General features: G+C 37.7%; 1 protein-coding gene across 1 annotated transcript; it reads right to left on the bottom strand.

The window, feature by feature from the left end:
- Positions 1-1,361: 1,361 nt before the first annotated feature.
- eif4eb (eukaryotic translation initiation factor 4eb) lies at positions 1,362-14,104 on the bottom strand. Its single transcript, XM_088354625.1, has 7 exons — positions 13,958-14,104; positions 11,671-11,783; positions 7,355-7,450; positions 7,209-7,272; positions 4,457-4,570; positions 3,251-3,390; positions 1,362-2,500 (listed from the first exon to the last, which is right to left on the bottom strand). The coding sequence occupies exons 1-7, from the start codon at positions 13,973-13,975 to the stop codon at positions 2,386-2,388; spliced, it is 660 nt and encodes a 219-aa protein (XP_088210751.1). The 5' UTR covers positions 13,976-14,104; the 3' UTR covers positions 1,362-2,385.
- Between the last annotated feature and the right edge of the window lie 1,622 nt (positions 14,105-15,726).

The raw sequence follows: 15,726 nt of genomic DNA, 5'->3' as shown, positions 1-15,726 counted from the left end.
CTTGGCTACGTGACAATTGTATGCAAGCACGTAAGGAGCTGTATAGGTGTTGGGTAATAATATAATTGAATATGGGTGACAAAAAAAGACTGAAAGTACTGTATGTATATTAACTGAAAAATGAGCCTATCTTGGACTCATTTTAAAGGTATTGTTGATTCCTCAGAAGCCTAATGCATTCAACCTTCTTTTGATTTATGTTTTACTTATCTTAGTTCATATTATTTCTGTGTTTTTCAGAGGATCGGTGTCTAAATTGGTGAAAAAAAGAATTATAAATCGTTTTATATATTTATAGCACAGAATATTTTTTAATATATATTTTATTTTTTTGCATTTTTGGAGATTTTGTCTAGTTCGAGTTTAAATCTGTTCAGCGTGTAAAAAGCTCTGTGTGAAAATCTAAAATTGTTTTGTGTATTAAAACTTTTTTTGTAGATCTGTAAATATATTCATATATTAATGTGTTTTTCAGGGATCGCCTGCAAAACATATGACATTACTAATCACTTATTAATTTGGAGCATACAGTGTTATTAACAATTTCAAGCATTTTCAAGCACTTCACACTTAATTCAAGCATTTTCCTGACCTTGAAAACACAACATTAAAATTCAAGCATTTTCAAGGATTTAAAGCCCCCGTACGAACCCTGAAGAAAGATGTCGGATAACCAGTTGCCACTTTTTCTTTATGTTTACTTTTCACAACGAAAGAAACTTCTTCCCACTTAGCCAGCGCCTATGTAATCTCCTTTGTAGATGCCAGCTTTATTTGTTCGTCATGCTTTCTGTTGTTTTTTTGATACAAGAATACGACCTTTTGCAGCAAAGCGCTGTGTTATTTCTTTGGCGACTTTGTGATTGGCGCTCACTGGTTCATTATTGTACTCCCTGGCTCGGTCACTTACTAACACCCGGCCTGCGTTTTTCTATCATTTCTTGCTCCTTTTGATTTTCATTATTCTCCTTTTTTTCTTAGACAACTTGAAAATATCACAAAAAGGAGATGTAATGAAATGTGATTAAAGGTGTGCTCAAAACAAACGTGCTGCAGAACACAGGAACTCTACAGGTATAACCAAAGGAGCAGAATAAGGTGCTGATGACAGGAGGCGCATGTGCAAACCCAACTGAGCCGATGGTGAGCGGTCAGGAGCATTGAGCAGTCTCGAGCGGCCTCTAAAGGTAGCTTTTGGGACTGCTTGTTAACTGAATTTTCTTTCGTAAGGCAAGGTCGATGTTACGTACGGTTGGACTCCTTTGTGTGCATATATTTAATTGGCTGCAAAAAGGTAAACGTTTGTAACTCTTAATTTGTAGCATTACATGACGTTAACGTGCAAAGAACACAACTGAAAATAAATTGCAAAATTCCTTTTTTAATGATATTATCACGCAAAAGGAACATCAGTGAGGAAATATGTAGAATGGATTACATGCAACAGTGAGGGCTCAAATAAGTAAAAACTGTTCTACCAATTAAACAAAATGCAGGCTAAATAAATTAAAGGGTTTAACTTCTTACATAATTATAGCAAAACATCCTGCTGTAGAAAACGGCAGATCATTATACACTGATGCATTTCTTAATTGACTGCAAAAAGAAAAAATCTAAGACATTGATATGTCTTTTTACTATCAAAGTTGCACGCACTCTAAACTGCAACTTTTATGAATACCAGTATTTAGATATGTTCACATGGCCAGCATTAATACAACTGAAAAACATGTTTTTTTTAACTTTTGCTTGTATGTGTTATTTACCCTTTCAAACCTAAATGTTCAAATTAAATCCTGTTTTATTTTTGTTACTACCATTTTAAATCCCAATGTCATCCGTTTTCTTGAATCGGAACATTGTTTCCTCATTCACACTGTATTCCTGCACTATAGTATTGCATATGGTTCCCTCATTGAGTTTCATAATTTGGACAGCTAGCTTATTACTTGCTGCACTCGTCACGGATTACCATCGTCTTGCTTGCGCTATTTGTATTTCCTGTGGCCCTAAATAACCAGTTTGATTGATGATCAATATTTTTCAAACTGCATTCTGGATAAACAGCATCAGACTCCCTATTAATCTTTTATTGGCCGAATCTCCGTTTCGGAGATCCGGACAAGACCCTTGACAAGATTTGACATCTTTATAGTTAACAAAAGTGATAATAACGTTAGTTTGAATATATTGCTGCCAAAGTCAACAAAATATGTAGCGTTTTGGAAGACGCATTTAAATTTTCCAACTGGTGTATTTCTAGGCTATGGACACATTTGGCATGTTGTCTTTGGATCGCAATCTGCAGTCTTTGCAGCAAAGTAAACATAAGCACCAACAACAAATGCGACAAAAGGTTGATAAATGGGGCACGACGGGTGTTTCTCAAACCACAAATTTGTTCTTGGTGGTGGAGCCGCTTTTGGTTGCTGTGTCATGGTGGCATTGGTAGCCAATAGCCATCTTCATTGGAATCCCCAAGCGCTCTTTGTAAACTCTCCTGTTGGCCAGGGGGAATAAATCGTTTAAGAGAGTGACAGCTGACATTTAAGATAACCGTAATTTCCGGACGACAGAGCGCACCTAAATGAAATCCGCGTGCTCTCATTTAAGAACCAAACTCAATTTTGTCTTTAGACAAGCCAGAAACAGTGCCGGAAACAGTGCCGGAAAAGGCGCCGTAAAGGGGAACGGCACTGGCTGCAGCGACAATGTAGGGGCGGCCGGGAGACGCGGTAGTCCCGATGCTAGCGGGAAACTAGCCAGACAAAAAACACCCGGCCTGCAGCAGGCAAGCTATGAAAAAATTTGAATACAGCAGTATGCACCTGCCACGTGAGAAAATAAAAGTGGCGTACCGGTGATGAGACAGGAATTAATGGACTTTCCTGAGGACACAGATGTAATGGAGTGACTAATTTGGGTATGCATTTCTCGAACTGCACATGCGGCAAAGGTTAAAACAATGAACTAATAAACTACAGTTAAACCTTAGGTTTTGCTCCTGTTATGTATTATATGAATAATGTTCTCCTAAAGAAGGGCGTCATAAATATTTGCAGGTGTCACCGCAATTAACCATATTATTATATTGGAATCTTTTATTGGTCCAGTAACATGTTTTCCTGCCTCAAAGAAAAGAGAATAAACTGCACTGTAATTTAAAGCCCAGTGTTTAAAGCGGCTTGTAGTCCGGAATCCACGGTAATTATAAAAACAAACTAAGACACTTTCAAGTCATGAGCCTCACCCTATGTGCGTTATAGCATCACGGTTTTCTGCGTCAGATGTCCAGACAGCAATTTTATCTCCTTTTGTGCGGATGTTGACCACTGCTCCGCAAACATCATCGCTGTAGTCATCAAAGGCCTCTCCAACTAAGCATAGGAGCTTCAAAAACAAAGTGAAGGAACAAATGTCATAAAATGGACACAAAGAGAAAAAGTCAAATCATGTTTATTTGTATAGCCCTTAATCAGAAAGAGACTCAAAGGGCTGCACAGACCACAGATTATTGCAAACCGCAGACTATTATTACACCATCACCTGATCTAAAACCTACACGAGGGCTAATAATACACAGATAAAACAACTTAAGTTATTTTTACGCTACAGACCTACTGTTTTTCTGGAAAAAAGGCAAAAAGTGGAGACTAATTTACCTATCAGAATGCACTTTCCAAAACAGTGTTTCTGGCACTGTGAGTAAAAACAGTGTAATAATGAGACAAGCTCTGCCTTTTCGTATGTAATCTGTACAACTGTGTTGATGAGTTATGCTAACGGTTACATGCTAAAAAGTGATGCAAACGGCTAAATGCTAACTTCTTCATGCTAAAAATGTTTGGTAATGCATTATTTTAACGACTTCATATTTAAAATCATGCTAAGGGCCTCATGTTAATGAGTCATGCAAATGGTTACATGCTAAAAAGTGATGCTAACAGCTAAATGCTAACTTCTTCATGCTGACAAATTATTTTAATGCTAACACGCTAACGACTCAGCAAATTGAATGCGTTCAATGCATTCCGGGTGGGCCAATTCAAATGTAATGATTCATTCCTTTTGAGGATGTACAATTTAAATGTTTTTAAAGTGTAATAACAGTGTTATTATTATGTTATTACCGTGAAAGTGATTTTTAGACCTCCACAAGGCATATCCTTGTTGCTAACGATTATGGGCCCAACTTAAATGAACTTGCCAGTGCCGGGGGGATGTGTGTGTGTGTGTGGGGGGGGGGGGGGGGGTGCAATAGTTTAAACCTATGGTATGTATTTATGATATGCAATTCTTATGGGTTTTCACTATGTTTTTGTATTTTGGTTATAAGTTTGCCTTCTGTTTTTTTTCTCAAACAGTCCGATATTATATAAAACAGTTTTAACAATGATAAAAAAGATTTGGGGGGGTTTATTATGCAGCCAAAAAAGAGCGGTCAACAATGACTTACAGTTTCTAACCAGAAGCGGTCTAAGTCTGATCTTCTCTGCTGCTTGTTGAGTGTGATTAGCCAGCGTCCTCCACGATTGTTCCTCTTATCCTCCCACATGGGCTCAATACCATCCTGCAGAAACCCGATCATAGTTATTATATAATCATAGTTTAACTTTAAAATCAAATGCCAAGAGACAAAAAAGAACATTCACGCCTAGTAGCATGTCAATACACAGAAATAAACGGTATTTTTACTTTACCCAATTATTTTCAAGAGGTAGGAGGATATACAATGATTTACGTTTTCAAAGTAGGTTATCTGCGGTTATAAAACAATCTGGATAAACCACTGGGCAGCATAATGAAAATTTCAACAATTTTTTGGTAAGTAAATGGGGTGTTTAGACCAGTGTTTCTCAATTTTTTTGAGCCGAGGAACACTTTTTTAGTCGAAAAAAATCTTGAGGCACAGTCTCTGCCGAAAATGGTAATATATTAATTCAATTATTTTTATTCTTAAAGTTTAAATGTCGCGTAAATTGACGGTGTAACATTTTTATCATTGTTTCTGGTCACCGTGGATCTAGAGGTCTCATCTCATTATCTTATTAGCGGGGGTGCTGAAGCCCATCCCAACAATCATTGGGCAGTGGGCAGAAGACACCCTGAACTGGTTGCCAGCCAGTCGCAGGGCACACAGGGACAGACAACTCGCTCGCTCATTCACACCTAGGGACAATTTGGACCAGCAAATCCACCTGAAATGCACGTCTTTGGAATGTGGGAGGAAACCGGAGTGCACGGAGGAAAACCACGCAAGCACGGGGAGAACATACAAACTTCGCACAGGAAGTCCGGTAGCTGGATTTGAACCCACACAGGAGGTTCCCGAGACCTTAGAACTGTACCGCACACGCACTAACCACTGCGCCGCTTATTTTGGTTAATAATTTTACAGTAATTTGGGATTTTACTATATTTGTCACCTTTATAAGTTTTGCCACATATTTATTTTCTTTTTATAAAAAATAGTGGTATAAAAATAATACTTGAAATAAGCAAAAAGATCTGCCAGTACGACTTTTTATTTTACTACATTAACTTTTTAAGTTTTTTTTTTTAAATGAGAAATTATCAATCCAAATGAGTACAATTAAAAGCAATATTTTTACACCGATTAATTGTATTATTTTTATTGGAGTACAATCTTGAACAGCTTCATCAAACAAAATAGGTTATTAATAACATTTACCTGTCTACCTCATAATTAATATACAAAGAGTAAAATAATAGGAAACTGCTGCCAGGTAAATGAATGTTAAAGGTTTTTGGCTGACCACAGGAATAAAAAGAAATATACTGAACAATGGCATGCTTTTTTATGGAAAGATATCGGGAAATTTCCTGCGGTACACTAGACAAGGTCCCCCGGCACACTAGTGTACCCCGGCGCACTGGTTGAAAAACACTGGTTTAGACCATAGGTATTTAGGGTTAGTTTTCGGGGAATCTTTACAAAACGCTCAGGGATCACGTTTGAGGGTGGGTGCTCAGTCCAGGCCTTAATAGTACTCCGTCAAGCTGCGACATTGACTAAAATACAGCTGAAATGGGCTTTCGCTTTTTACGTTCTATTTATATATATATATATATATATATATATATATATATATATATAAATAGAACTCTGTCTTTGTATATTTGGAACGTCCTTGCTCATAACTCTTCCACAACAATATCAATCCAATGCGTATTTTTCCACTTTCTATTAAGAGTTTTTAAATTATTCATCAATCTGCATCTTCTCACTCAAAAAATCCGTCCACGACACGTACAGCCAGAAACCTATACAAAAAAACATCATGTTTTCTCATTTTTGCACCTTGTGACGTTGTAAAAGCCAACTGCAGTCTGCAGTCTAGACATAGGAGTGAGGGCTGAATTTAATCAGGCCTTCCCAGTAAAAGTTCAACAAAATTCTGGGCAATCAGATGTCTCATCTCATTAGCTGCACCGCTTATCCTCAGTAGGGTCGCGGGGGCAATCCAATGTACTTTTTTCTAAAAAAGTTGTATTCATTTTGCATTTAGTTTTTTAAATACTTTTTCACCACCTGACGGTAGGGCTGTAACAGTTAGTAAACGTTGTCAACCAAAATCGATAATAGAAATAGACAACTGCTGAAAGTCATTTATGCACCGTAGCGTTACATGTTTATCTCCCTACTGACTGAGCACAGTGCCTAATTGGTTTTACATTTTGCATTTTTATTTTATTTTTGTACAAATCCAGAGTATGTTCAATAAAAGATGTAATATTCATTGGAGCCATTTTTCTTGTCTTTATTATCATTTGCCACATAATTACATCAGATTCATGTTAAATTTAAGTAAAACTAAAATCTATTATCCGACTTATAGTGTCAATAGTCGGTGACTAGTTGACTAGTAAAATAGTTGTTTGTTGCAGCCATACCTGACGGATGAATATCATGCAACATATCTATGTAAGTTTTACTTATTTGAACAATATGACTCAAACATCTTATCAGATTACCAGATGATCTGTAACTCCTGCAACAGAGTTGCTTAAATTTTTTTAGGCTGGATCTGGGTTTCAGGTTTTTGCCTTTGATATATTCTAAGTATGATGTTACGAGCCCAACCCACGACACAGCCTGGAGCCAGGCAACAAAGAACACAGTTAAAAATATTTTATTCAGAAAAAAATGGGAGAAAACATCAGAACATCGGATGGATCGGACAAACCTTAAAAAGGGAGTAGTCGCAGCCTGCCATGAGATTACTTGACACCTGGATATAGTTGTACAGACTGGAAAGACAAAAAGCAAGATTTAATTCAATTCTAATTTCAGTAAATCTCATCTATAATAAATACATTTATTGTGACTTACGCCCAAAAATCTTCAACTGTGTCAAATTTAGAGATAAGTCGCAGGTTAGCCTGCCATGTTTTGGTCTTATCATTCTTGAAGAACCACAAACACCATCTGTTGGGTGAGAACAAAAGAAAGACACCAAATTATATGAAAAAATATTTAAATTAACACTGGGGCAATTATTCCCAATATAGGCACTGAGCTTCATAGAAACTTGGGTACATTAGATGGCACTTGGATGCTGCCAAAATAAACTATTCAGCAAATAATTTTTCTATTGCGTAGTTGAATTATATACTTTGTTGCGTGTTTGAATTTTACACAAGTAAGGAAAAACTTTGTGGATGGCTCAAAGACTTGTTTATAACTGTTAGAGGCTATCTAATTGTGGCACAAAGTAACTTGTGCACACCCTTTTTTGGTTTTTGTGCACACGCTAGATTTACGGATTTTGCAAAACTCTTTGCCATGTCGACTACATTTCGTTAAAAATCTTTTCTTGTAGGATTTATGTCATCCAATTCCTAGTTGGGGCAAAACATACTTAATTGCGATAGGTCAATAAAGCTTCATGAGAATAACCTAGTAAGAGTTAATGCCTTGTTGGGCTTTTCAATGGCTAATCATCCTGAGGCCATCTGATGCCATCCCTATCAGTGTGGATAAGCCTCTCTCAGGTCCCTTTGCTTACATGGTTAGTCAGGGCCTTGACATAATCATATAATAATAATAATTTCCTTTGTATTGTCATTCTTTGTAACAATGTACACATAACGAAATGTCGATACACGTGACCCGTTGTAGCGAGCCGATGCAGCCGCAGCCAACAGAGGGCGCTGCCATTTTACCAATGTTATAAGTCTTAGGTATGACTCGGCCGAGGCGCGAACCAGCGACCTCCCAGTCTCAAAGCGGGCGCCCTACCATCTAGGCTACTGAGCTGGTGTATTCCATATCTATTAATATTAACTTTGTTTTTATTCTATTTTAACCATTGTGTGTGTGTATTAGCTGTATTGGGTTGTTGGGTGGGGACAAAGGAGATTTGATTGTCTTATTGTACATTGAATGTTTTTATACAGCACTCTGAGAGGCAATTTATTGAAAGTGCTATACAAACAAATTTGATTGGGGTTTTCTGGCGGCCTGGCACAAGAGAAACAATAGTAATAACAATAATAACAAAATGCCCAAATCATCTGTGTAACCACTAGACCACTAGGGATTTAGATGACATAGCAAAAAGCATTAGATGTTATCATCACACCATTTTTACTCACTGTAACACGTTGTTAAAACGTTGTTTTGGCTGAACTCTTTCCCATGGTGCTTCATAAAATGCAATCCCTTTCCTTTTGTTATCTACAATCCTAGTAGCCAAGAGGATAGAATTCGGCTCTCGCATTGCCACGATACGGGTTTGATTACTGCTGGAAATAAACTATGAAATACAAAAACAAACTTTACATTTTATATAAAAACAACCACAGAAAAACACAGAAAGCATGAATTAAAAAAATGTACCAAAGAAGGTATAATACAAAACAATTTTAACCTTTTTTATACTCAACAAATTTAAAGTAAACAACACGCATATCGACCAATCAGAAGAGGAAAAAAAAGCGCCTAGAAGGGAACCGGCTTTTGATCGGTGGGGAGCCAGCCCCGGTCGTTCACTACCGAGAGCTAGCCCCTGATCTGTAACCTACATAGGGGCAAGGACAAACTCAAAAACCTCAGCTTGAGGAAATGAAAATAGACTTGAGAAGGGGCTGGAAAAGGGGATTGGTCTCTGTGGTGTCAAACTCATTTTAACTTGGAGGCCACACGTTCTTTCGGGGGCCGGACTTGTAGATTAGAGAGAAAGTAAAGAAGAAAGAGAATCTATCTGATTTAGATAGTTGTGGGGAAAAGAACTGTTATGCTCCTCTCAAAATCCATAGATATCACTTTTTTCTCATAACCACATTACACCTGACCTCCGTTGGCTCTTCAATTTATTAATGTGTTTACATACAGCTTCTTGCTAAAGATTAAAACCCCGCACACCCAAATCCACCTTGGCAATAAAAAGATAATTATTGTGGTATAATTTTTGCCATGAGAAATAATGATATAGTTCAACCAAACACAATGTATTTGAACTGTAGTTACACCATCTGAACGCCGGAGGAAATGGGGGAACTAATGCAATAAAAAGACGAAGAAGGTGACAAGGACCATCCGATCATTTTGCAAGAACAGCAGTTCACAGAGTGAAGTGGAAATATCAACAACACTGTCAAAATGAGCGAGGGAGGCGTCCAGGAGGCATTCTTATTGGATGCCCGAGCCAGCTCAACTGGCTCCTCTCAATACGAAGGAGCAGTGGCTCTACACTGAGCCCCTCCCGGATGACTGAGCTTCTCACCTTATCTCTAAGGTAGAGCCCAGCCACCCTGCGGAGGAAACTCATTTCAGCCACTTGTATCCGGGATCGTGTTCTTTCAGTCATAACGGACAGTCCATGACCATAGGTGAGGGTAGGAGCGTAGATCGACCGGTAAATCGAGAGCTTTGCCTTTCAGCTCAGCTCCCTCTTCACCGCATGACAGCAGACGCTGCACCGATCTGTCTGTCGATCTCCAGTTCCATCCTATCCTCACTCATGAACAAGACCCCAAGATGTGTTGGTTCCCCTTTATAAGAAGGGCGACCGGAAAGTGTATCCAACTACAGGTTATGTTCTGCTTTTTGATAACCTCATTTTTTAAACTCTTTATTGTATTTAATGTGTATCATATTTGTGAAAGGGTGTGTAAAAGTTTCTCAACATGCGTCTTTGTTCTGACATTAAAGATTGGTTAAAACAGCATCTGCTTTTGTCAACTTTCACTCAAGAGGCGAAAAATTAAGACCTAAACTGTGAAAGAAAAAAAGACGTGATTATTATCTATATTGATAATACATTTCATTACGTAATAAGAATTTTGTCGCATCGTCCAGGCCTACATCCATCACAGACCTGCCCCACGTCATCAATCACATTATCATGCAAAGCCACGGGGTGTTCTCCACCCCATCCCTTACTTCCTGGGACTGCTTCCCACAACACGTACAAGACGACATCTCAAATTTAAATCCGTCACACGATTCTTTGATTATCTTGCAAGATAGTCTCCTGCATATGTTTTGCCTGGCATTAGACAAGATAAAAATCCCAAATAAGATGGTATGCAAAAATCAGACAAGGTTTTTGCCAAATATAATTCTTCAAAGGAACATCAGAAATTTTAGATTTCCGTAAAATTCAGACTATAAGGCGCACCTGATTATAAGCCGCACCAAGTATCTTTAAAGGAAAAAACATTTTGTACATATATTAGCCACACCTGACTATAAGCCGCATGTGCCTCATTGAAACATCATACATTTACAAAGAAAGACAGTACACAGAAAAAGCTATTATTATATGAGATATTTTAACCCCTTAACGACGGCCGGTGAGCTGCAAGACTTCTGATAAAAAATAAAAAAAAACTTGTCTGACTGATAAGACCAGTTACTGGAATACATCATGCCACTTATCAATAAAAAGCCTAACTCTTGGGATTTAAGATATGATCACCGTGTCAAAATATACTCAACATAGAAACATCACCATCAGTCTGAAACAAGATACCCAAAAACTATAAAGCCGAGGTAACTTACCATTGGGTACCCTGGCCGTGTTCAACTTCTTTTAATGTCTGCGAAAATGGCTTCGTTACATCAACGACAATCCATCGAATCCAACCGTGTACAATAATTACTCAAAAACACACGATAATGGCGACAGATTAATAGGAATCCGCCTTAAATATTTCTTCAGCTTTGGACGTTAATTCTTGTACTCGTTCGTTTCGCCACATTATTTCCGTTTACAAATAAACAGACTCATAAAATTATTTTCAATGTGGTAGTTAGCGCTCCCATTTTGATTGACACTTTTCATAATGAGGGTCTGCTTATGCTAGTTTAATTCATGAAGGAAGCGTGAAGCTACATCAAACTTGCGTCTTTCTTGACACATACAATCTATGTGTCTCACTCATACCTTCACTGCTCGGGCGCCCCTGGCAGCAGTTAGCAAAAATGCATAAATTAGCCACATCATTGCATAGGCCGTAAGGTTGAAAGCTTGGAAAAAAAGTCACGTCTTAAAGTACTAATTTTACCATACAAAATCTCATATTAAATCTAAGTTAAAAAGTGTTCTAAATTGTTGTGCACCACTTTGCAAACACACACTTTTTTTCTTTAAATATAATAGTTTGCATGGGAAATGTTTTAGGTGTGACAGAAAGCCATACCTATTTTGTAGGGGATGTTTGATGTAGGGTTCAGCGCTCAAAATCTCTTGACCAGTCTCTTTTGCTTCTTCAGCACTTTCCTCTTTTGTCTGGGAAGGGATTGGGTCGGATTCCTGAAAAACAAGGCAACTCCATTCTTTATGAGTTTTACATCACGGCTTTTAAAAGGCAACTACTAATGGGAAGGGTATTAAAAAAAACATATATTCGATCTATGCAAAGCATATTTAATTGCAATCCCATTACTCCCCCCTTCCATGCATGATCACAACCAGGGTAAGAAAATCCGAACTTTTAGCAAAGTACAGAGTAAGAAAGGTAAGGGATATGAGCCTCTTATTTCTAACTCAGGTTGGGAGCAACCAAGCGTTTTCTCTAGTTACATCCCATTGGCGTTGGTTTAGTGGTTAAATGGTTGAGTCCATTTAATTACTAGCACAGCCCGCGCCCCCTCGGCTAGTGTCACCTGCAACATAGCGGTAGAATCTGTGGAGGCTCCAGTGTATTACGGTGCAAGTATGTCATACAGTGGTTATGTTGGACAATTATTTTACCACCCGATACCAAGACTTTGTTATCATCAACAGATATTAGTCCTCATTTTAACTGCATTGAACCAAATGCTACACTGATTAGCCTATCTTAATGGTTACGAGTGTGTAAGCTATGTTTGTGGACGTGGCGACACTGCTTAATCCGTAAAGTGCAGGGTGGAATTAAAAAAGGTTGAATAGAATGCATCATTGTCTAATATGCTCCACGTTTTTTTCTGTATGTGTACTCTATCAGAAGTAAATGAGTAAACTGGGCATGGTGGAGTAATCTTGTTTCTGGTAACCACTTAGTGTCATGTGATTTTTACAAATGGGAAGCGACACTCGTGAACAGTGTTGAATGATCCCAAATCATTTGAAAGGGACAGTGTGTAATATCTTTATTTTCAATATGTATCCATTCGAGAAAGAACAAAAGACTCAGCAATAGGTTCTTCCCTAAAGGTGTCACAATACACAATACAAATTTGAACTGAACTAAACTGCTCCTTTTTTAATGAGAGGTAATCTGTAATTGCACCTTAAATAACCAATAATCTGTAAATAACCAATATTGATCATTGATTGCTGCGATCTCAGTTGCTGCCAAATCATTTTTTGTATTGATGGATAGATACTTTATTCATCCCCGCAGGTAAATTCACATTGTGTTCCGTCTTGTGTTGTGTAATTTTATATATTCATATTTATGATTGCACTACTTTGAAATTCTATGTTACTTTAGATTCTATGTGTATATGTGCACTATATGGGACAACTTTAAATTTCATTTACACCCCGGGTAATAACAATAAAGGCGTTATATTTTAATAAGTGCCTCCTAGTAGTAGAAAAAAACCTTCATTCGGTAAAAAAAACTAAACATATTGATTTGGAAAATAGGCAAAAATACATGAACTATCATACTTAGGTTAATTAGATATATATTTATAGGTCGAATAATTTGTATTTTTTGTTTTTCTCTGTGTGCTCTGCGACTCGCTGGCAACCAGTTCAGGGTGTCCCCTGCCCGAGGATGGGCTCCAGCTCCGCCGCGACCCGACTGAGGATAAGCGGTGCACATAATGGATGGATGGAATTTGTATTTGTTTTTTTGAATCCATTCCAAGTAGTCACTGCCAAGTTAGTCTGGCATCCCACTGCTGAACTATGCTTATTTGACACTGTTTTTTGTTCGCATTAGACAATACAGTGTCATTTAGTGGTCAAATATTACACAATGTACCTTTAAGGGGAATGGAAAAAAAGTTACGCAGCCAGACACTGGGTGAAACTAAAATCGCCCTTGATTTCAAGCACCGGTACGAACCCTGTACAAGTTGCCAGGAAGGTCGTTAAATGAAGCTGTACTTCTACCACTTCGCAACAATTGACTTCAAAGTTAAATTTCGACGGAAAACAATAAAATGTTTATGATAAGAATCTTACATTTAAGTTTGCCAATTAAGTATAAGTGTTAATGTCCATTTAAGGATCAGGTTGACAGACTTGCAATGTGCAAAGTGGACGGCGAGTCCTCAACGTCAGCTTAAAACTTGCGAGGTCTCCATACTGCTTGACGTTAAGCACAGGTCGTGTTAAAGCTGACTAACTTAAAGCAAAAAAAACAACATGGCGAAAGAACAATGTTAGGTTTACATTTTATGACTACTGCTTCGACTTCGGAAAGTCACAATTTGCGTCTAAAACGGCAACATTGATTTTGTTTGCAAGTTTTTCGAGAAAGTGCTCACCGGTTCGGAGGTCGCCATTTTACAAATCTATGTTGAATGCTCCGAAGGTTTCGTCTGATTGGCGGAAATCGAGTCACGTGCCCATCTGCCCCGGGCATGCGCAGTGCGCCACATCTGGCAGGCTGCTTTCCCCGGCGCCGGGACTCCACCCCTCCGCCGGGCGTAGTGATAGGAATTCCGGCTCTTTTTAGAGAAACGGCTTTTTCGGCTTGGGTTACTTTAAAAAAAGATGGCTCTTTAAATGGAATCAGATCAAAATTTATTTGTATACTATACAAGTTTTCAGTCACCAAAATACAACCAAAGTGCTGTATAAAAACGTTCATTATACAATAAAAAAATCAACACTCCCAACTCAACATAGCAAAACGTAAAACACACAGAGACATACACAAAATGAGTAAAAAAAATAAAAATAAACAAATAAATGGATAAAATAAAAACATGACACCACAACCCCAAAATAATTTTGTTTGCTTTAATTCCTCTATTGCCAATTATTAGGTAGCATTTTGCACGAAATGACTTAAAACGTGAAGAAAATAAAACAATCAAAAAAGACAAAAAGGAAAAAAAAGAAACTTAAGAGGTAAAAAGAGAAGAAAAGGGGAATAAAGAGAGAAAACTGAAGAAAAAATAAAAGGTAAGAAAAAATATAAAAGGTAGTAAAACAGAAAAAAAAGACAAAGAAAAAAAAGAAAAGAGAAAATTGAAGGTAAAAGCTTGGAAAAAAAATGAAAATAAAAAAGGAGAGATGAGGTTAAAAATAGAAGAAAAAAAAGGAGTACGAAAAAAATAATTGAAGTGGTATGAAAAAGGAAAAAAAAAGAAAATGAAAATAAAAAAGAGAAAAAACACAGCAAGAAAAATGAGTAAAATGCCAGAAAAAAAGATACAAAGGAGGGATTAGTAAAGGAAAGAATGGGAAAAGGGAGAGAAAACAAGGAAAAAGGAAAAACCTGCAAAAAAAGAAGAAAAAAGTAAAACAAAAAAAGCGAGAACAAGAAGACAAAAATCAAGAAAAAGAAATAATACATGATGGGGAAAAAAAGGGAGAAAACTATAAAGGAGGAAAAAGAGAAGTATAATGTTAGTAAAAAACAAAAGAGGAAGAACACAAAAGCGAAAAGTAAAAAATAAAAAGGAAAAGTAGAAAAAAATCCAGGGAGAAAAATAAGGAAAAAACAGTAAATTACTAATAATAATGTAACATTAGTCACAAAATTGATTAAAAAAAATTAGAAATGTTTCTGCTTATTGCTAACAGCATTTATTTTTTCACTCAACAATTAACTTTTGTTTTGAAAACGGAACCTTTTTATATTAAGCAACTTTAAAGTCAAGATACTCCGAAGCTAAACTGAAATATCAATTGAAGATATTGACTTTTCAGTGCAGGCAGCACGGCGACGCAGTGGTTAGCCCGTCCGCGGCACAGTTTTGAGGTCTTGGGAGCAAACCATCCTGTGTGGAGCTTGCATGTCCTCCCTGTGTTTGCGTGAGTTTCCTCCGGCTACTCTAGTTTCCTCCCACATTTCAAAAGAGTGCATGTCAGGTTAATTGGCCGGTCCAAATTGTCCCCTAGGTGTGAATGAACGAGTGAGTTGTCTGTCTCTGTGTGCCTTGAGACTGGCTGGCAACCAGTTCAGGGTGTCCCCTGCCCACTGCCCAAGGATAGCTGGAATGGACTCCAGCACACCCGTGACCCGACTGAGGATAAGCGGTGCGGATAATGATGGATGGATGGAGTTTTCCCTTGCCCGCATGTT

This window comes from Urocampus carinirostris, chromosome 15 (assembly GCF_059441175.1).
Source record: "Urocampus carinirostris isolate Australia breed hairy pipefish chromosome 15, RoL_Ucar_1.0, whole genome shotgun sequence".
NCBI lineage: Eukaryota > Metazoa > Chordata > Actinopteri > Syngnathiformes > Syngnathidae > Urocampus > Urocampus carinirostris.
Note: the sequence above shows the minus strand (reverse complement) of the source record. Positions and strands in the feature narration are given on the sequence as shown.